At 32.8% G+C, this 17,534-nt stretch overlaps 1 protein-coding gene across 5 annotated transcripts; it reads right to left on the minus strand.

The window, feature by feature from the left end:
* Positions 1–205: 205 nt before the first annotated feature.
* LOC106068935 (RNA 3'-terminal phosphate cyclase-like) lies at positions 206–16,634 on the minus strand. Of its 5 annotated transcripts, none has more exons than XM_056029757.1 (12): positions 16,497–16,634; positions 13,526–13,627; positions 13,258–13,358; positions 12,990–13,133; positions 12,234–12,357; positions 11,770–11,828; positions 8,199–8,340; positions 7,537–7,661; positions 7,239–7,297; positions 6,827–6,921; positions 2,542–2,646; positions 206–450 (listed from the first exon to the last, which is right to left on the minus strand). In XM_056029757.1, exons 2-12 carry the CDS (start codon positions 13,604–13,606, stop codon positions 361–363), a joined length of 1,125 nt encoding a protein of 374 aa, XP_055885732.1. In that variant the 5' UTR covers positions 13,607–13,627; positions 16,497–16,634; the 3' UTR covers positions 206–360. The 5 variants fall into 5 exon arrangements, with proteins under 5 accessions (XP_055885732.1, XP_055885734.1, XP_055885733.1 ...); XM_056029759.1 differs by having other exon boundaries at positions 13,526–13,618; positions 16,497–16,612; XM_056029758.1 differs by lacking the exon at positions 16,497–16,634 and adding an exon at positions 16,338–16,449 and having other exon boundaries at positions 13,526–13,618.
* Positions 16,635–17,534: the final 900 nt, after the last annotated feature.

Consider the following 17,534-nt stretch of genomic DNA (forward strand, 5'->3'; position numbering starts at 1 on the left):
TTATTGCCACTAAGTTAATTCAATCACGATCAGTGAAGCAGTGATTTTATTTTGTTCTTTTAAACTGCTATTTACACTTACATCCGAAAGTGATTGCTGAGGTCAAATTAATAGCATTATCATTATGAAAATGAAGATTGTTTTCTAAATGTTACAAATAAAAACAGCAAAAACAAAAACTATCAAAGAGAAGTAAAAATATAAATTCAAATAGAAAGTTTTTTATTGGAATTCCTATTCTTAAAAGTAGTCACAAAGTTCAAATTAACAGTCACAATGTGTACATTTGTGTACTATAATACTAGAACCAAAAAAAAACAATCCAATTAGATTTATAAATAAATACAAATGTTCTAATGATCAACCCTTTAGGTAAGGATTGAGATGACCTAGACCTTGGCATGCGATGACAACAGTTTTGTTCTCTTGCTCTGTAAGGGTGAAGCGTGCCTGCAGAAAGACCATATAAAATTAAAACTAACAGGTAAATTGTATTCATGACAAAAGGATACTAAGAATAAATTTTAACTAATCCAGTCTAATTACCCTTTTTTTTCAGTGGGAAAATAGTTTACATTTATAATTAATTTTATTCTAAATTACATATTTTAGTGTCTTTTTTTTTGGCTTGAAACTTTTTAAAGTTTAAAGTTTATTGTAAAAAGACTTTTTATGACTGCTAGGGAATCTAAACTATTTTATTTTCCCAAATACAAGTGACTGATCAATCAAGAGATCTATACAGCTGCTGAATTGATTCGCAAGAAATTTGTAAACATTTTCCTTTTACATTCTCATTAAGAAATGGTTTTGATAGATTTGCAGTCTGAACACAGCAATGTGTGAAAAAAAAAATCAAAAGCTTTCTATTAAACCTTTGTATTTAATTTTGGTATCTATATAAATAATTCTTTTCATGGCTCAAGAGTTTGGACACCACATAAAGGAAAGATCACTCTTTTATTTCTGCAAGTTGGACGGACTAGAGTTACCTTACGAAAAAAAAAGTCACAAAATAGCAGGGCCAGACTTAACCATTGTGGGGCCCTATGCGAAACGGATTTCACGGGGCCAAGTTTGGGTAGGTAAGATAATTAGTGAAAATTAAGAGTTTGTAGAAGAAAATAAATTCGTCTTTGCATTTTATTCATTCTTTACTACGTAGAGAATTACTTTACGAGCCTTGCTTGTAGCAAAGCCATACTGTATATCATAAAAATTCTGTTTCCTACATAGATCATGCTCAAGAGCAAGAATTACCAAATGTTTCAATCTATCTTCGAGAATTGTTGACCTCAAGTAATTCTTCATTAGTTTGAGGCGCGAGAAGCTTCTTTCACTAGATTCCGCAATACAGGTATTGCATAATGCCGTTTTTTTTTTATCGCGCTTAGGATTGGCGTTTTCCATATTGAATAACACCCCAAAATGACAATTTTTGTCAATATATTTCAGAAGATTTGTATGAGTTTTCAAAAGACTTTAATAATTTCAGGAGATTTCCAGGAGCTCCTGGTAAACCAACAGGAGGCCACAGGAAATCTGTTATAAGTTATAAAATGGTTTAATTTAATAATTTATACACCTAGTATTAGGGCGTGTCCTATGAAAGTGCGGGCCCAGTGCGGTCGCATAGGTTGCAGTGGCCTAAGGTCGGCACTGCAAAATAGCGGCGTATGCTATGCTGCCTGTTGACTAGTTATATATAAATAATTTAATTTATTTTCATTTCGTTTTATTTATTTTGTGTTTTTAAATTAATATATTAATTAATATATATTAATACTACTACTAGCACATTTTCTAATATATTACTGGATGGTTAGCTAGGATTTTTGCATATTTTATGTATGTATGTTTTTAGAAAGCATTTTTCCATGGTTAGTTGTATTATTAATAATAAAAACCTTATAGATTCTCTATTTTAATTTTAAAGGTCTAGCAGTTGTTACAATACTTGTATATGACTTTACAGGCATGATATGTTGTGATGAAAGAACCCAGGGATATTACAATTTAATCATCTTTTATATTGTAGAGACACAAACTTCTATATAGTGAATTCAAAATTTGCATTAAAATTACTAAAAAATGACAGCTCCTATGAATCAACTTGATGATTTATTCAACACCCTGACACCTACAAATCTTAACTTGTCCATGAAAACATGAATAAGTCTAATAAAAAGATATTTAAAAATCGAGTGTTTTTAAAACAGGTCCTATTTAGTCCTTTTCTATTTATGATTGCTTTTGTTGCAGATTTTTAAAAATCAAACAGAAGCTTTATGAAAATGAGTAATCAGTTATTTTCTATGCACAAATCAGTCAGCTGTACCAGACATTTCACAAGACAGGGAACTGAACAAAATGTCAACCAATGGCTCAGACAGGTGCAGACTTTGTTCTTGTTGTTAAAGTAGTTGTTTAACTATATAATGTATATGACAATTTATATTAGCATACAATATTGTTGCATCTGTTTTAACTTTGTAAACATAAATGTCTAGAATTTTAAAGATATCTTAAAGATTCTTATACCTGTGTCATTAACTGGACAATATGGATTGCTGTTCTTGTGTGAAGAGTTAAGGGACCTGATAAAACTTTGCTCTGTCCTTCAGCCAGAGCCATAAGAAGAATAATCTGAAATAAGATTTAGGGGAGACATCTACATCTAGACATTTGAAGAAGCTTCAGTCAATGTAATAGGATTCAAAAGTCTAAGTCTGAAAAAAATATAATAGAAAATCATTTTATCAAGTATACTGAAAGCATCTTTCTCATCCTATCCACCATCAAAAAACAATTCACCTACCAATAAGAAATGATAACTTTAAACAATTGCTACTATTATTACTAATTCTGCATTCTTCTTTTTGTATAGAGACAATATTAGGAATTGAAAGTCTACAATAAACCTTTATTTAAGACTAAGAGGTTAGGGTTAGGGTTAAAGTGTTGTTTTTTTTTTACAAAGCTTATATCAACTCACTCTGTCTGTCTGGTAAAAAAGTTTGAACATGTATTTTCTCCCATTTCCCATTCTCAGATCAAGTTAAACCTTTGTACAATTATTAACTGAACCTGACAAGAGCTGAATCAACAAGATTACAAAGAGAGTTTGTGTTACACAAACTCAGAGGCGGCCCCCGTCGAAGTCGGATCCCTGTCGGATCTGCATATTCGCAAATAATATTCAAGAGGTGATTTAATTTTGATGTAAAATGTTTTACATGTTTCGGATGTTCCTTCAGAGTTGAAGATAATTACTTCCTAGTCCAAACCTCCCGCAGGACGACGGGGGATGGGAGCGGGCAGGGTTGGAACCCTGGGCCATCCATAAATTTGAACGACAGTCCAGCGCGCAAACCGCACGACCAGGCAGCCATCCGATGGTCAAAAGTAATAATGTTTCAAAGATTCATTTGCCGTAAATTTAAATTTAATAAAAAAATAGTAGATTAGTTTTAGTATATTAAAACATTACAATATTGATCAAAACGTTTGGAAATGAAAATCTACACTTTATTTTTACACTTTAAGTTTAGAAATTGAAATTCTACATCTTAATTTAGTCTATTTTAGTCTAAACTAGATCTAGAAATTCTAGATCTAGACTCTAAAATAATTTTAATTAGAATATAAATCCAGATCTAGATATACTGTAATAAAAATCTAGATCTAGTTTAAAAAATCTAGATTAGATCTAAATCAAGATATCATTCCTTTTTTAAACGCGAGTCACATAACGAGGCTTAATAAACATTACTATACCGAGTTCTTTTTTCATTTCATTTGAAGAATTAATTCCATATAACGTCAGAGGGAAAAAAAAACACTACGTCACACGGCCTAGCTAGACTAAAAATCGCCTTCATCTATAAGAGCCATTTATCGAGTGTTCATAGACTTTGTGCACCGAGTGCGTTCTTTAAGCATTTTATTTAAACAATTCATTCCATATGACGTCAAAGGAAAAAAAACACTACGTCACACGGCCTAGCTAGAATAAAAATCGCCTTCATCATTACGAGCCTTTTATCGAGTGTTCATAGACATTGGTGCACCGAGTGCGTTCTTTTAGCATTTCATTTAAAGAATTCATTCCATATGATGTCAAAGGAAAAAAAAACACTACGTCACAAGGCCTAGCTAGACTAAAAATCACCTTTATCAACACGAGCCATTTCTCGAGTGTTCATAGACATTGGTGCACCGAGTGCGTTCTTTTAGCATTTCCTTTAAAGAATTCATTCCATGTGACGTCAAAGGAAAAAAAAACACTACGTCACACGGCTTAGTTAGACTAAAATATGTTTTCATTAATACAAGCAATTTTTTCGAGGGTTAATAGACATTGGTGCACCGAGTGCGTTCTTTTAACATTACATTTAAAGAGTCCATTCATATGACGTCAAAGAAAAAAAATTCCATTACCTCACAATAGGCTAGTACCGGTACCATAAAAAAAAATGTCTTTATTTACACGAGATATTTAACGAGGGTTCATAGACATTGGTGCACTGAGTTCTAATAGATATTATTTAAAAAGGATCAAAGCCACATTGTTTTTGCGTTTTGTCTGTCAGTCGGTCTGTCCGTTATCTTGATATAAAAAAAACAACTAAAAGTTATTAAAAATTGATTAACCTTTATTTTACGTTTCAAAACATCGCAATAATTTTTAGGTATGAACACAATTGAAAAGTTTATATAATAGATTGTTCCGGATGTTTGTATAAATAGTAAAAGAAAAAGAGAATTTCAGATAAATGTAATACCGTTAATTAAATTTTTTGGATGGTCTCGTATAAAAATTAGATGTACTACAGCCACGTACAGAGATTTTCATACCTTACTTTGGTGTTTGGATTCTGTTTTCCTTAAAAATCGGAACATAATATTAACGATAATTAGATTTTTTAATGTTTTAGGTAGAAAGTTAAATGTACTGTAAGAGAGTAGTTAGTTAAAATATTTTTCATAAAAATCCGTAAAAACATTATTTCGTAAATGAGAAGATTATTTGTTTATTAATTAGAAGAGGGAGTTCAAACAATTATTTGGCGTTAGTAGATTTTTAAATGAATTCGGAAATTTCTGGCGACGATTTGTAAGAAACAAAATCCGGAACTTTCTTTATCGATTACAAAACTTCTATGTTATGTTTTACAAGAAAATTAAATGTCTAAAAAGTAATTTTCAGTAATCAATTCTAGTAAATTACTTTTTTTAAAAGCCTTATGCGATTTCAAACAATCATTAGGCATAATTCATGATTTATAAAACAATATCCGGAACATTTTTACACTTAATGAAATATAAGTCAGTATAGAGATTATGATTTAGCATTAATATGCTATTTGCATAAAAAACGGAACAACATATTATTGATAATGTGTTTTTGCAACGTTTAAGCATGGAAATTGAATGTAATATAAGTTAGAAGAGCAAACAAACATTTGTTGGCGTTGATTAGTTTTGCACAAAAAAATCCGGAACAATCAATTTTAGATACTTAAAACTATTGAGATGTTATGGGAGGAACATTAAAGGGTAAATCAGATTTTCAATAGCTTTTAGAGTTCTAGTTTTTTAAATCTAATCGTGACGGACAGACCGACCAACAGACAAAACGCACAAAAATAAGCTTCTTTTATTCGGATGGGGCACTAAACAAAAAATAAATAAAATCTGATTTTTAAAAAAAATTTAAGGAATTGGTTTAGCACCTGATCATGTTGCGACGTTACGCTACTGCACGAAAATCGCTGCATAAAAAGTCCATTTAAAAAAATGTGCGTGATATTTACATACAAAGTGCATTATTAGCCTTTATAAACAAACAGAAATGTTTTCTTTTAATTTTAGCAGCTAGTTGATCAGAAAAAACGTCTTTAACTATTATTTGTATTTGTTGTAAACATTTCCTGTACATTTTAAAAATATATTTGACTTAGTGATACTGAAAATACACAAAAATTGTCCATCTTTGTTAGCATATTGTAACATTGCCTCCCTTACATTTACGTAATTGTTTTAGAATTGGTGTATTTTTATGAAAAAATCGCTTGCATAATTAATTTTTATAAATTAAACGGTTTGCTTTTAGAAAACCAAAAGTAGCCGTTGCACCTAAACTTTTCAAGCCGGATTTAATGATGAAATAATATTTTTCATATCTCTTCTAGTTTTCGAGATCTGAGTGTAACAGACGGACAGACGGACATTTTGCACAAACCTAACAGCGGCTTTTTCCCCTTACGGGGGCCGCTAATAAAAAATTAAACAATTTGTTAATTCTTTATTGGTGATTAATTATTTTGTTTGATATCAAAATAAGGGTAATAAATGCTACTTAATGAGAGATGTAGATGCCTATATGGATTTAATTCCCTTATTACATTTTGACACGTTTTTTCTCCCACTTCCCTTTCTATGATCAAGTTGAAATTTGCATTACTATTCATGGTCGATGAATCAATCTAAAAATTAACCAATTAGTTAATTAGTTAGTACTAATTAATTAAATTTGTTTTATATAGCAGAAAGGAAAAAAAAAAAAGTTTAATTTTCAGATAAATGACACCAATTAGCGTTCTTTCCCTTAGATAAGCTTTGCTTTCAAAAAGAATTCTTTTTTCAATTGCCTGTTCTCTTATGGAGATACAAAAAAAATGTAGTAAGAAAGGAAGGAAGCAGAAATACATCCAGCCTTATAAACAGCAGATAATTTTCACAGGCCTCAAAAACAATAGGATTGATTTAGGTTTTAAACTGGACTTGCAAAATGACTTGTAATGTCTATTGATTGCAGGCTGACCTGATCTTGTAAGTACTGGTCAACACAACCTTTGCTGTCAATAGCTTCCATTAGCTCTTTTACAGCTGCTGTACCAGCCTCTTCTGCAGGTGTTCCTGAAAAACATCAAAAGCACACAAAAAAGTGTGTCCAACATTAGGAAGTGAACAACTGTTAGAATATTAACTAAGTGTTCTGCCTTAATCAAGTTGTTGTACTGTTCACACACAGATCCATTTGTTTAGATTTGAAAATGTACACTTTAAGTATGTAAGTAGCCAGGGCATTTACTTTATGCACAAGAAATAAAAGAAAACTGTGTTTTTATTTTACTGTTTTAATCATTAGAAACACATTTGTAATCCATCTATTTATTTTTAATTTCTAGCTTTGAAATAAGATAATAAGATGAGCTAATAAAATATGAACTCACTTGGCTTCCCTAGAGCTGAACCAGCCAATAAACATCCTGTAGTTGTTTCTGCTAGAACTCTGTAAAATTAGGGATAGTCTATAAGTACAAATATATTATTATTCATATATATAAATGTTAAAATCTTTTATCTAATGTGCTCTGTCCTTTTTTTTTCTTTCTTAAAACATTTTTTTTAAAAGGGATATAACATAAAATTGGTGAAAGCTAAAAAAAAATAATTGTTGGTGGTTGGTAATGTAATGAGATATTTAAAAATAAGAGTTCGTACAACAACAACAAAATTAAGTTGACCTACATAGTTCCAAGTCCTGATCCAATAGCTGAAACTTCTTTCATACTCTCTTGTTTTATCTCAACAGCAGCAGCAGGAATATTCTGTTTGATGGCCCTGCTGATACTCTGGGACACTTTCTTACTTAACTAAAGACAGTTTTACTCATTAGATCATTTATCTCTTTTTATATATATAATATGTATTTATATCTATATATATATATGTGTGTATTATGTATGTTTGTGTATGAGAGCATATATGTGTTTCTGCATGTGCATATATATGGGAACAGTGATAAAAAAAAAACATTAGTAAATGCAATGGAGAGATAAGATTAGACTCTAGTTGACATTGATAGAAGAAAAACATGCTAAATACAGTAATCAAAATTTGATGCCATTTTTTTTCATTTAGTATGAAATCATAGTGATATAATTAAAGCTAGCCATTTTTTAAACCGATCATACTTCCAAAAATCAATTTTTGTAAGCTACAATGAAATTTTATGGCACGCTCTCTCTTTCCTTTTCATTCTCTTTTTGCTCTCAAGAACCCCCATTTTATTTTTTTAACCTGTGCATCGTAATTTCTCCAACAAAGACTTTTGTCTTGATTTGTAAAGACCCGCATCATAATGCACCCCCGACACATACATGCAGATGACAACAAAAAGTTTAACTTACATGTTCAGGAAGATTTCCAGCTACAAAGGAACGGCTGTATACTTGAAAGAGTTCTCCTGGCTGTGTTATCTCCACACCTACTAAACATTTCACAGGCTGGGATTTCAAAATGACTTCCCCTCCACCTTTTGGGAAATATCCCCTGAAAGTCATAAGAAAATATGAAATCAAAAAGGTCTGCAATATATTTCAAATTAAAGAAACATATAACAAAGTGATGGCTAACAATCATACAACTTCAAAACCAACAGGTTTTGAGTTTGAATGCCAATGAGGTATAGCTTTTAAATTCAGAATTTTTTATGATTCCAACTAGCTATACTAGGTACCTGACATTTACTAAGAAAAGTAAATAGAGATGAGGTGCCATATGAAGCCTTAAATGCTGTTTGTCAATGACACCATTCGTGATAACAAGTGAACCTACCCACATTGTTTTCATTGACCAAATTAAATATTCTACTAATTAATTTCTTGCTAGTAGGCAATTTTTTTTTTTTTAATTAGTACAATATCTTTTGAGCTAATGTTTACTTTGTTTTTGTAGATAGTCCTAGAGTGTAGAAAAAGAAATAAAGGAAAATGTGTTCAAATGTTCACCTATTTTCTGTGTTTAGCTTTTCTTTTTATTTGAGAGATAATTCATTTCATTTGAATTGAAAAATATGTTAATTTTTTAAACACAGAATGACAAGCTTAGACAAAAAAAAAATCTCATTGCATATAAACTTGTGTTTAAACATTTGTTTATATATTCATGTGACCATGACCTTGGTATGATGACCTTCAAATAACAACTAAAAAAGGTAACAAAACAAGGATTTACCATGATAAAATTTGACCTGGACAAACTGAAAGACGCCCATGTCGCTGCCATATTCGAGGCACAAGTGGAGGACTCAAATGACCAGGATATTGACACACAAGTTAATAAGCTGAACACAGCAATCACAGATATTGCCCTTGAAGTATTCGGGAAGCTTTGCTCAGCCAAAAACCAATAGGTAACAGCGGATATACTACAACTGTGTGACAAGTGTTGGGAGCTTAAAGGGAAAAAGTTATGTGACAGAAAATACGCCCATGAATACAAAGGTGTCAATATACAGATTAAGAGGGAAATGAAAGCTGCAAAGAAGAAGTGGATAGAGAATAAGTGTCAAGAAATTGAGAATGGGCTGAACAGAAATGACAGTAAAAAAGCATATCAACTAGTTAAGGACCTCCCAACCTCAAAGCATAGGAACTACCACAATAAAGAAAAAAATAATGTCTGACTGAGGAAAAAGATGTGATAAGTAGATGGACTGAATACTGTTCAGAGTTATACAACTTTGAAATCTCAGGAGATCCCGAGTTACTTAAAAATCCTTACAGTAACCAACATTGTGGAATATCCAATTCTTCGCTCGGAAGTAGCATCAGCGGTGAAAGCACTGAAAATGGGAAAATCAGCCGGAGTAGACAACATTCCTGGCGAACTTCTAAAAGCTGGAGGAGAAACCATGATAAGCGCACTTTTAAAGATTTGCAACAAGATCTGGTTCCAAATCCTCTGAGGATTCCAGCTACCAGTCGCCAAGCGTGGCACCTCCGTGGAAACGTCTAGAAGTGGAACTAGTTAGGCTAAGAACCAGTAGCGAACCAGGCCATTGTGGGATTCCCTGGGTGAGCTTTTTTTTTTATCTTACTCCGATTAGGGATGGAACAAATAGCTGCACCACCGTACAAAAAGTTTGCCACGCCATTCCATGCAGGGGGCCGCCATCAGTTAGTCGTTAAGCTGGAGGGGCGGTCCTTACACGGAATAGTGGCGGTTACAGTATAGGAATATGAGGTAATCTCACCATGGTAAATGCTGCTCTCTGCCACTTATAGCGAGTGGACCCAGGATCGGGGGCGGTGCGCCGTGTATGTGATATGGTCCGATTTCTATGCCAAGTCATTATGGCCGCTACTACTGGTAGCCCTCAGACAGGACAGGGGGTGGGGAACCCCATGTCCAGGCCTGGTTGTTGCCTGGTTCTAACAATCAACAGGATAATGGCGCCCTCGTAGGCGCAGATTCATTAATCCTGGACTCGATCACTCATCATTACTCTTCCAAAGAAAGGCAATTTACAACTCTGCCAAAACTACCGGATCATCAGCCTCATAAGCCAACCCAGCAAGGTCTTTTTTAAAAATTATACTAAACAGGCTAAAACCAACAGCTGATAACATTATATCAGAAGAACAAGTGGGTTTTAGACAAGGTTGCAGCACAACAGAACAAAAATCCTAAACCTAAGGATACTCTGCGAGAAATACCTCCAACACTAACAGAACCTTTTCCATGTATTCATTGGCTTCAAGAAAACTTTCGACAGAGTATAAAAATTACCCAAAACCACAAGTGCAGTGTACTTCAACAATAACATTGGAGATGGGTTTAAAACAACAGTAGGAGTGAGACAAGGCTGCCTACTCTCACAAACTCTTTTCAATATTTTCCTTGAAAGGATAATGGAAGATGCCCTCGAGGGTTAAAAAGGTTCTGTGAGCATTGGAGGAAGAAAAATTACTAACTTGTGCTATGGGGATGATATAGATGGTCTGGCAGGGGAAAAAAAAGAATTAGCTGATGGTGATGCACATAGACAAGACTTCCGCAGCATATGGTATGCAAATCAATGCCAAAAAAACACAAATTATGACCAATAGCCAACAGGGATTTAAAAGGGACATCAGCATTGGTGTCAAAAAGCTGGCAAGTATCAGTAGCTTTTGTCTCAGATGAAGGAGCCAAACCTGAAGTACTGGCCAGAATAGCACAGTCTACATCAGCACTTGCAAAACTCAAAAGGCAAAGGCATAGCCCTCGACACTAAAATCAGACTGATGCGCTCCAAGTCACAGCTACATTTTTATATGCATATGAATCTTAGACACTGACTGCAGATCTCAAGAAATGGATCCTAGCAATGGAACTAAGATGCTACAGAAAGATCTTAGTTGTCACCTACAAAGACTGCATCACGAATGAAGAGATAAAAAACAGGATTAATACAGTGATTGGAAAAGACAATGACCTGCTAACCACGGTCAAAAAACTTAAACTCAAACTCTATGGCCACATCACAAGGTCCTCAAGGCTCGCAAAGACCTTCCTTTAGGGAACAGTAGGTAGAAGAATAAGACAGAGAAAGTGATGGGAAGACAACATCGAAGAATGAACAGACCTGTCAGTGAATGAAATTCTATCCAAGGCAAAGGACAGAGAAAGACGGTCGACAGTTCTTGTATGGTGTCCCAATGGTCCAACAGACTAAGGGATAGGTGAAGGTAATCATGAATGGATTAAGTTTTTTTTAATTTTTTCAAATGCCCTTACAACCAAAAAATTCTTAATTGTTATTTCAAAATTAATACATCTTTTATTGATTCTTTCAGAGCTAACGTGTAACAGTGAGACATGCGTAGGATATAATCATCTTCTTTTGTGAAGTAATGTCTGTATTTTATAGGATTATAGACTTTTTATTTGTTTAATAATTGTTATGATAAAAGATTAAAATTTTGAAAGTGTTACCTTCTCTTGATATCCACATCAAAATTCAAACCAAATTTCTCAGCCATTGGTTTAAATACCTACATATAAAATTTAAAAAAAGCTAAATTTAAAGAAGTGTTCCAATAATACTGATAACTTATTTACTTAAGATAAATCTTAACACAAGAGTTAGGGTCTAGTTTCCAGAAAGTTTTAATCTCGGGTTAAAATTTTTTTTAAATTATCAGATGCCATTAAAGATTTCAATATGACTTTAGGAAATAATGAATAAGAGTATAATGTTATAGATAAGTCTGGCACAAAGTTTAACTTATATTCAGATTTTATATTTACAGGCATAAAATTTCATTGATATGATAATTCTTGCGTGCATTTTGGTTTTTCTCTCTCTTTTCCATACACCCAATATATCATAGCGAGTGTTGTATCTTGATATCGATTAAGTGTAAGGATTTAAAGTTACTCAATATATTTAAGCTTACTAATGTGAGATAATCAATCTGTGGTGCCATATCACAATTTGTTCCTCCTTGAAGATGTAATGTGCACACGTCAGATGAATACAACAAACAGGGAAGAGCTACCTGAATTAATAAACATATGCTTCTGTTGAATGAAAAATAGGAACAATATTAAATATAAACACACTAAGCTCTTAACTAATAGTTTAAGCCTTCAAATAAAAGTTGATATTCAAGCATTTTTTTTGTCTATACTTGTGAAGAATAGGATATTTTGTGTGTGCTAAAAGAGGTTCTATGATCTAGCCAGCTCCAATGAGTAGTTGATATACCTTTACTATATTAAAAGCACCAGCTTATTGAGCGTGGCAAATAATAACCTCTAATTTATCATTGGCGACAAAAATGAGTAAACTTTAATGGATTCTTAGATCTTCAAAGAAATGTTACTTTATGCTCATTCAAATTTCAACATTAAATAAGCATAAATATATCTTAAAATAACAAATTTAAAAAATGTTCTGGCTTAAAAAAAAAAAAGCAAATATTTTTTTTTATCAACTGGCATCCTATAGTTATATGCAATAGAAGCAAAGTTCTTCACAAGTATATAATCACAGCTCTTGTAAGAAACATCAATAGTAATCACTTATTTTAAAAATACTTAGATACAGAATATAAACAATTATTTAAGTTATAACTTGTAGAAATTCATTAGGAATTAACTAGCACAATTTAAAAACTAACATGAGTAATTCTATTAAATAAATTTTCTACCCTGCAGTTTTTGTGTCAGCTAAAAACTGGCCAGATTGAATAGGACCGGGATCTAATGTTATCTCAAGGGAACCTAGACGGCATTTGTCCAGTTTCCCATTACAAAGTGAAGCCACCAACTGTAATCCTGTCATATGTTGAGCTCTGAAGAGAAAATTAACCAAATGTATGCATTTTAATGAAAGCATTATATTTTGCATGAATGGCGACAAACAACTTTGTAATGTTTTAATCATCCTAATACTAGCAAAATTCAAAACACACTCACTTTAAACCTGGTTTATCTCTGCCAGCTCTTATATTTTTAACTCTTATTGGAATGTGCAGAATGCAAGACAAAGCTGCAGCTATGCGCAATATTTGTCCACCCTGTCAGAGAATAGTGTGTAATAAAAGTGTAAAATTTTGTATTCATTTACTTTAGATTACTGTAAATAATTCTCTCAAAGATGAAATAAGTTACAAGTTACACTTTAGTTTACTGTATGATAATTGTGATCATTAGAAATTTCACAGATTTAAAATAGTATTAATACCCCCTCCAAAAGACTTCCATCAATGATTTGTCTTCCATCAGCATCATATTCTTGCTCTTGTGATTCTGTTTTAGATTCCATGCATAAAATAAACTGGGATACCTGAAATAAAAAAAAATAAAAAGTAATGATTATATAACTAATGCAAGTTAGGCTACAATCTGCTACAACTATCCAGTTTTTTGCTGCTGATTCTTACAAACTTCTTCTTCCCTTAGTGCCATTAGTTCATGGAATCAGGAATGGGTAGCCTGAATCAGCCAGGAAAACCAACAACTTAGCAGGGTTTAAGTCACATCACAGATTAACAACAAAAAAAAAAACATGCATCATTAATTCAATGACTAGAATGATTATTATGCATGTAAAGCATACGATGTAATGTTAGACAGCTGCCAAATAATTGACCTGAAAAACCAGTGGCCTTCGATGTAAAGTTTTACTGATGTAATTATCTTCTCTTCTGAAGTAATGTATAAGATAATGCACCTACCAAACAGAGAGAGGATGCATTATTATTATATAATAATATATAGATCTTATCTTGACTTTAAAAAAAATGAAATATGTAGTCTTATCTTATCTTATATTTAATACAGACGCTACTTCAAAAAAGAAGCTGATTACGTCCTACGTGTCATGCATCTAGTTATGCATATTAACCAATGACTTAAATTCTGCCAGGTCAATGGTTTTCCTGGCTAGCTCAGGCAACTCATTCCATGTTCTAATAGCACTAGGGAAGAAGGAGCATTTGTACAAAAATGTCCTAGCATATGGGATGAGGAATGTGCCGTTATCTTTGTGTCTTTCTGAGTATTTTATTATTTTTGTATTTGAAGATTATGGTTCAGAGTTTTTTGTATAATTGCTACTTTACTTTTGAGTCTTCTATCTTGAAGGCTTTCTAAATTTAGTGATTTTACTAAAGGCGTTACTCTAGTCAAATATGAATATTCGTTTGTTATGAATCTCACTGCTCTATTTTATGTCTATTCTAGTTTCTTTATGTTTTCTTGAGTTGAGGGGTCCCAAACAGGGGAAACATATTCTATTATTGGCCTAACCAAGGTTACATAACATTTTAGTTTTATGTTCATATTTGTTAATTTCTTTTAATAAATCCTAATGCTTTGTTTGACTTTTTAATAGTTTTCATCAATATGGGAATTCTGTGACAGTTTTTTTTATTTATTATAACACCTCTAGAGGTATTTTGCGTTTTCAGTCTGTGTTAGTACTGTTAGCCTACTGGTTTACCATGAATAAGATAAATGGAATTTATTTGTTTTAGACTTTACACATTTTAGTTTTTTTTTGTTACTCTTTTGTCTTGACATTTTTCTGGATGGAAAGACATGCTTCAATTGGATTCGGATTAACATTTCTGTAATTCATCTATAGTAGCTTCTTATATTAGGCACAGCTCATCAAATTCTCCTTTAAGAAACACGTCGCTTTTTTTGTTTATAATTAACTTATTTTTATGTTTGGAGCTAAAAACGATGTTTCGGGACAGTGCATGTCCAATTTTAGATAAGTTCCTGTATTTTTGTTCCGCTTTTCCAAAGCAGATGGCAGTTTTTTAGATTCTCGGTAACCAAGTATGTAAAGCTATTGTATAAACCTCCCCCGGCAATTCATACCCATATAAGGGATGAAGGCTATATTATGAGCCTGTTTGATCGTAGGCTGGTGGATCTATCAAAATAAGCTTCCAAACATCTTAAGAAAGACATTTCAATCACATTTATTCCGTAAGCTGTTAAATAAAATTAAAAAAGGAGGTGTTTCAACATTAATAATGAATTTAACACATTCTCCTATAGTGCACAAGGCAAAATCGTAATAAGAAATATTACTGGGATTAATAAATCTATGATTTTTTCAATGAATAAAAGTGACCTAGATCGAGATATCTAGAATATATAATTTATGAATGAAGGAAAAAGTGCGGGCTGCTAATTTGAAGCCAGAGACCATGCCCACTGCAGGTGATCACACCAGGCGAGAGCTGGTGGTGAGGAGAGGTATACACTAAGCGTGTAGTGTCACAACCTATCATACAGGCAGTGGAGGGAAGGGGGAGAGAGTCATGAAAAGAATTATAAGCATCTATGGGAGGGAGGGGATGTTAAGGTGTAACAAAACGAACATCCAAAATATGAAAAGAAGAGGGTCCTTGGATGGGAATTAAAAGAAACAGAGAATACATGTAGCCTAGTTGAAAATATCATGTTTATTAAATTATAATAATTAATTTATAGATCTATGATTTATAGAGATTTATTTCTGTCTGTTTCTACACATAGATTATATAGGTAGGCATATATAAAGAGACAAAATACTATAAATACATATTGCAGAAGTGAATCTACTTCTTTTAATACAATCTAAATAATTTTTAATTAACACAGATATAATTTATTAGCAATAATATAGTGGTGTTTCTTAACGGTGCTCGATGTGCGCTAAAGGAGAAAGCACAAAAACTGCGTTTATTATAGGAGCATGAAGTGACCTGATTTATTTTAAAATAAAATCTTGACTATGAGTGGTAATTCAAAGAAACACAGCTATTTTTATAGTCCTTTGGTTGCAGAATAAGAATCTGCTTTCAGTTTTTTTGTAAGTTAAACCGTCACCAAATAAAAAAATAAAATAAAAATTTGACCTAGTTCCCGAATACGGTGTGCCTAATATAAGAATCTACTATAATTCTCTTTATAAATTTTTTGTATCTTGTGATTGTGTTGTTTTTATTAAATAATTCAATAATTATTATTATAATATAATTAAATTGTAATGTTACCGGCAAAGTCACTCAAAGTGCGAAATCCGGCATTCTATTGAGTATAAGTATTGACTATTTGTCTTTTGAGTATTTCTATAAAATTAAAATGCCATAAAATTAAAAAGTTAAAAACGTCAGGCAAAGTTGAAAGTACGAAATAAATTATTGATTCCCTACTTGGCCTAGGCATTGTAAATGATTGAATATATCTCTAGATCTAGTAATCTTAGAGTTTTTTTAAACATAGAATAAATTATAGACTAGATTATAGATCTATAGATTCTATCAATATTGAAAATATGATTATCTACGCTCATCACCTTTTTTTTTCCCCTTTGAAATCATTTAAAAAGAAGAGTGAAAAAGCTGCATAGACTTATATAAAAATATATAGGTATGTAACACTTAGGATGCTATCGGTGGATTTTACGTCTCGAGAGACCATCTTTCCCTTTGCAACTTCTTGTTTGACTAAAGAGGCCAATCCTTGATACACAGCTGCGGTCATAGTTTGGGCATCTGTAATCATCAGGCACCGTTGCATTTTCACCCTTCTTTCTACTACTGTTGTGTATGGCATCTGCAATCCGGCACCATTCCTTTAAACTCGCTCTCCATGTGGATCTATCAAGTGACACTTTTTTTTTTCCAAGCTTTTAGTGTCGATTTTGAAGAGCTTATGTCGCATTTGCATACATCCGTATACCGTAAAAGTGGACACTAGCCGCTCTCCTGCCTGTTGTTAGATCCCATACAGAATGTCTTGTGGAAGACTTGTGCTCTTCGTAGCACTTCCTCATTGGTTATTTTATCTTGCCACCTTATTTTAAAGATCCACCTAAGGCTTTTTTTCCTGCCATGAGTAGGTTGACAATGTTTCACTTCCATTTAGCAAAGTGCCCATCACAAAGGTCCGTTAGACTAAGGCTTTGGTATTGTTAGCAAGGTATTGTCCCATACTATTTTCTGTAACCGTGACATGGTGCCCATTGCCTTGGCTATCCTTTTAATTTTTGTTAATGTCTTTATCCAGTAGAGCATCGTTGGATATGATGTAGCCAAGATAGCAAAATGGTCAACAATTTCCAGTGGTTGGCCACTAACGGTAATGTGAGGTGCAGTATTTGTGGTCTGAACTAGTATTTTAGTCTTGCAGCAGATAGTTTGTCAACCAGGGTCTGCAGCTTAGTAGCAGCAGAGTCAGCCACAATAGCT

Source organism: Biomphalaria glabrata, chromosome 5, assembly GCF_947242115.1.
Source record: "Biomphalaria glabrata chromosome 5, xgBioGlab47.1, whole genome shotgun sequence".
In the NCBI taxonomy this organism is placed as follows: domain Eukaryota; kingdom Metazoa; phylum Mollusca; class Gastropoda; family Planorbidae; genus Biomphalaria; species Biomphalaria glabrata.

What these genes read in the sequence shown, in the direction of transcription:
- LOC106068935 (XM_056029757.1), bottom strand. Translation starts at nt 13,606, where the DNA reads ATGGAATCTAAAACAGAATCACAAGAGCAAGAATATGATGCTGATGGA. An exon ending in AGAGATAAACCAGGTTTAAA is followed by an intron (nt 13,134 to 13,257) that starts GTGAGTGTGTTT and finishes TTTTCTCTTCAG; the next exon opens with AGCTCAACATATGACAGGAT. An exon ending in TTGTCCAGTTAATGACACAG is followed by an intron (nt 451 to 2,541) that starts GTATAAGAATCT and finishes GTCTTTCTGCAG; the next exon opens with GCACGCTTCACCCTTACAGA.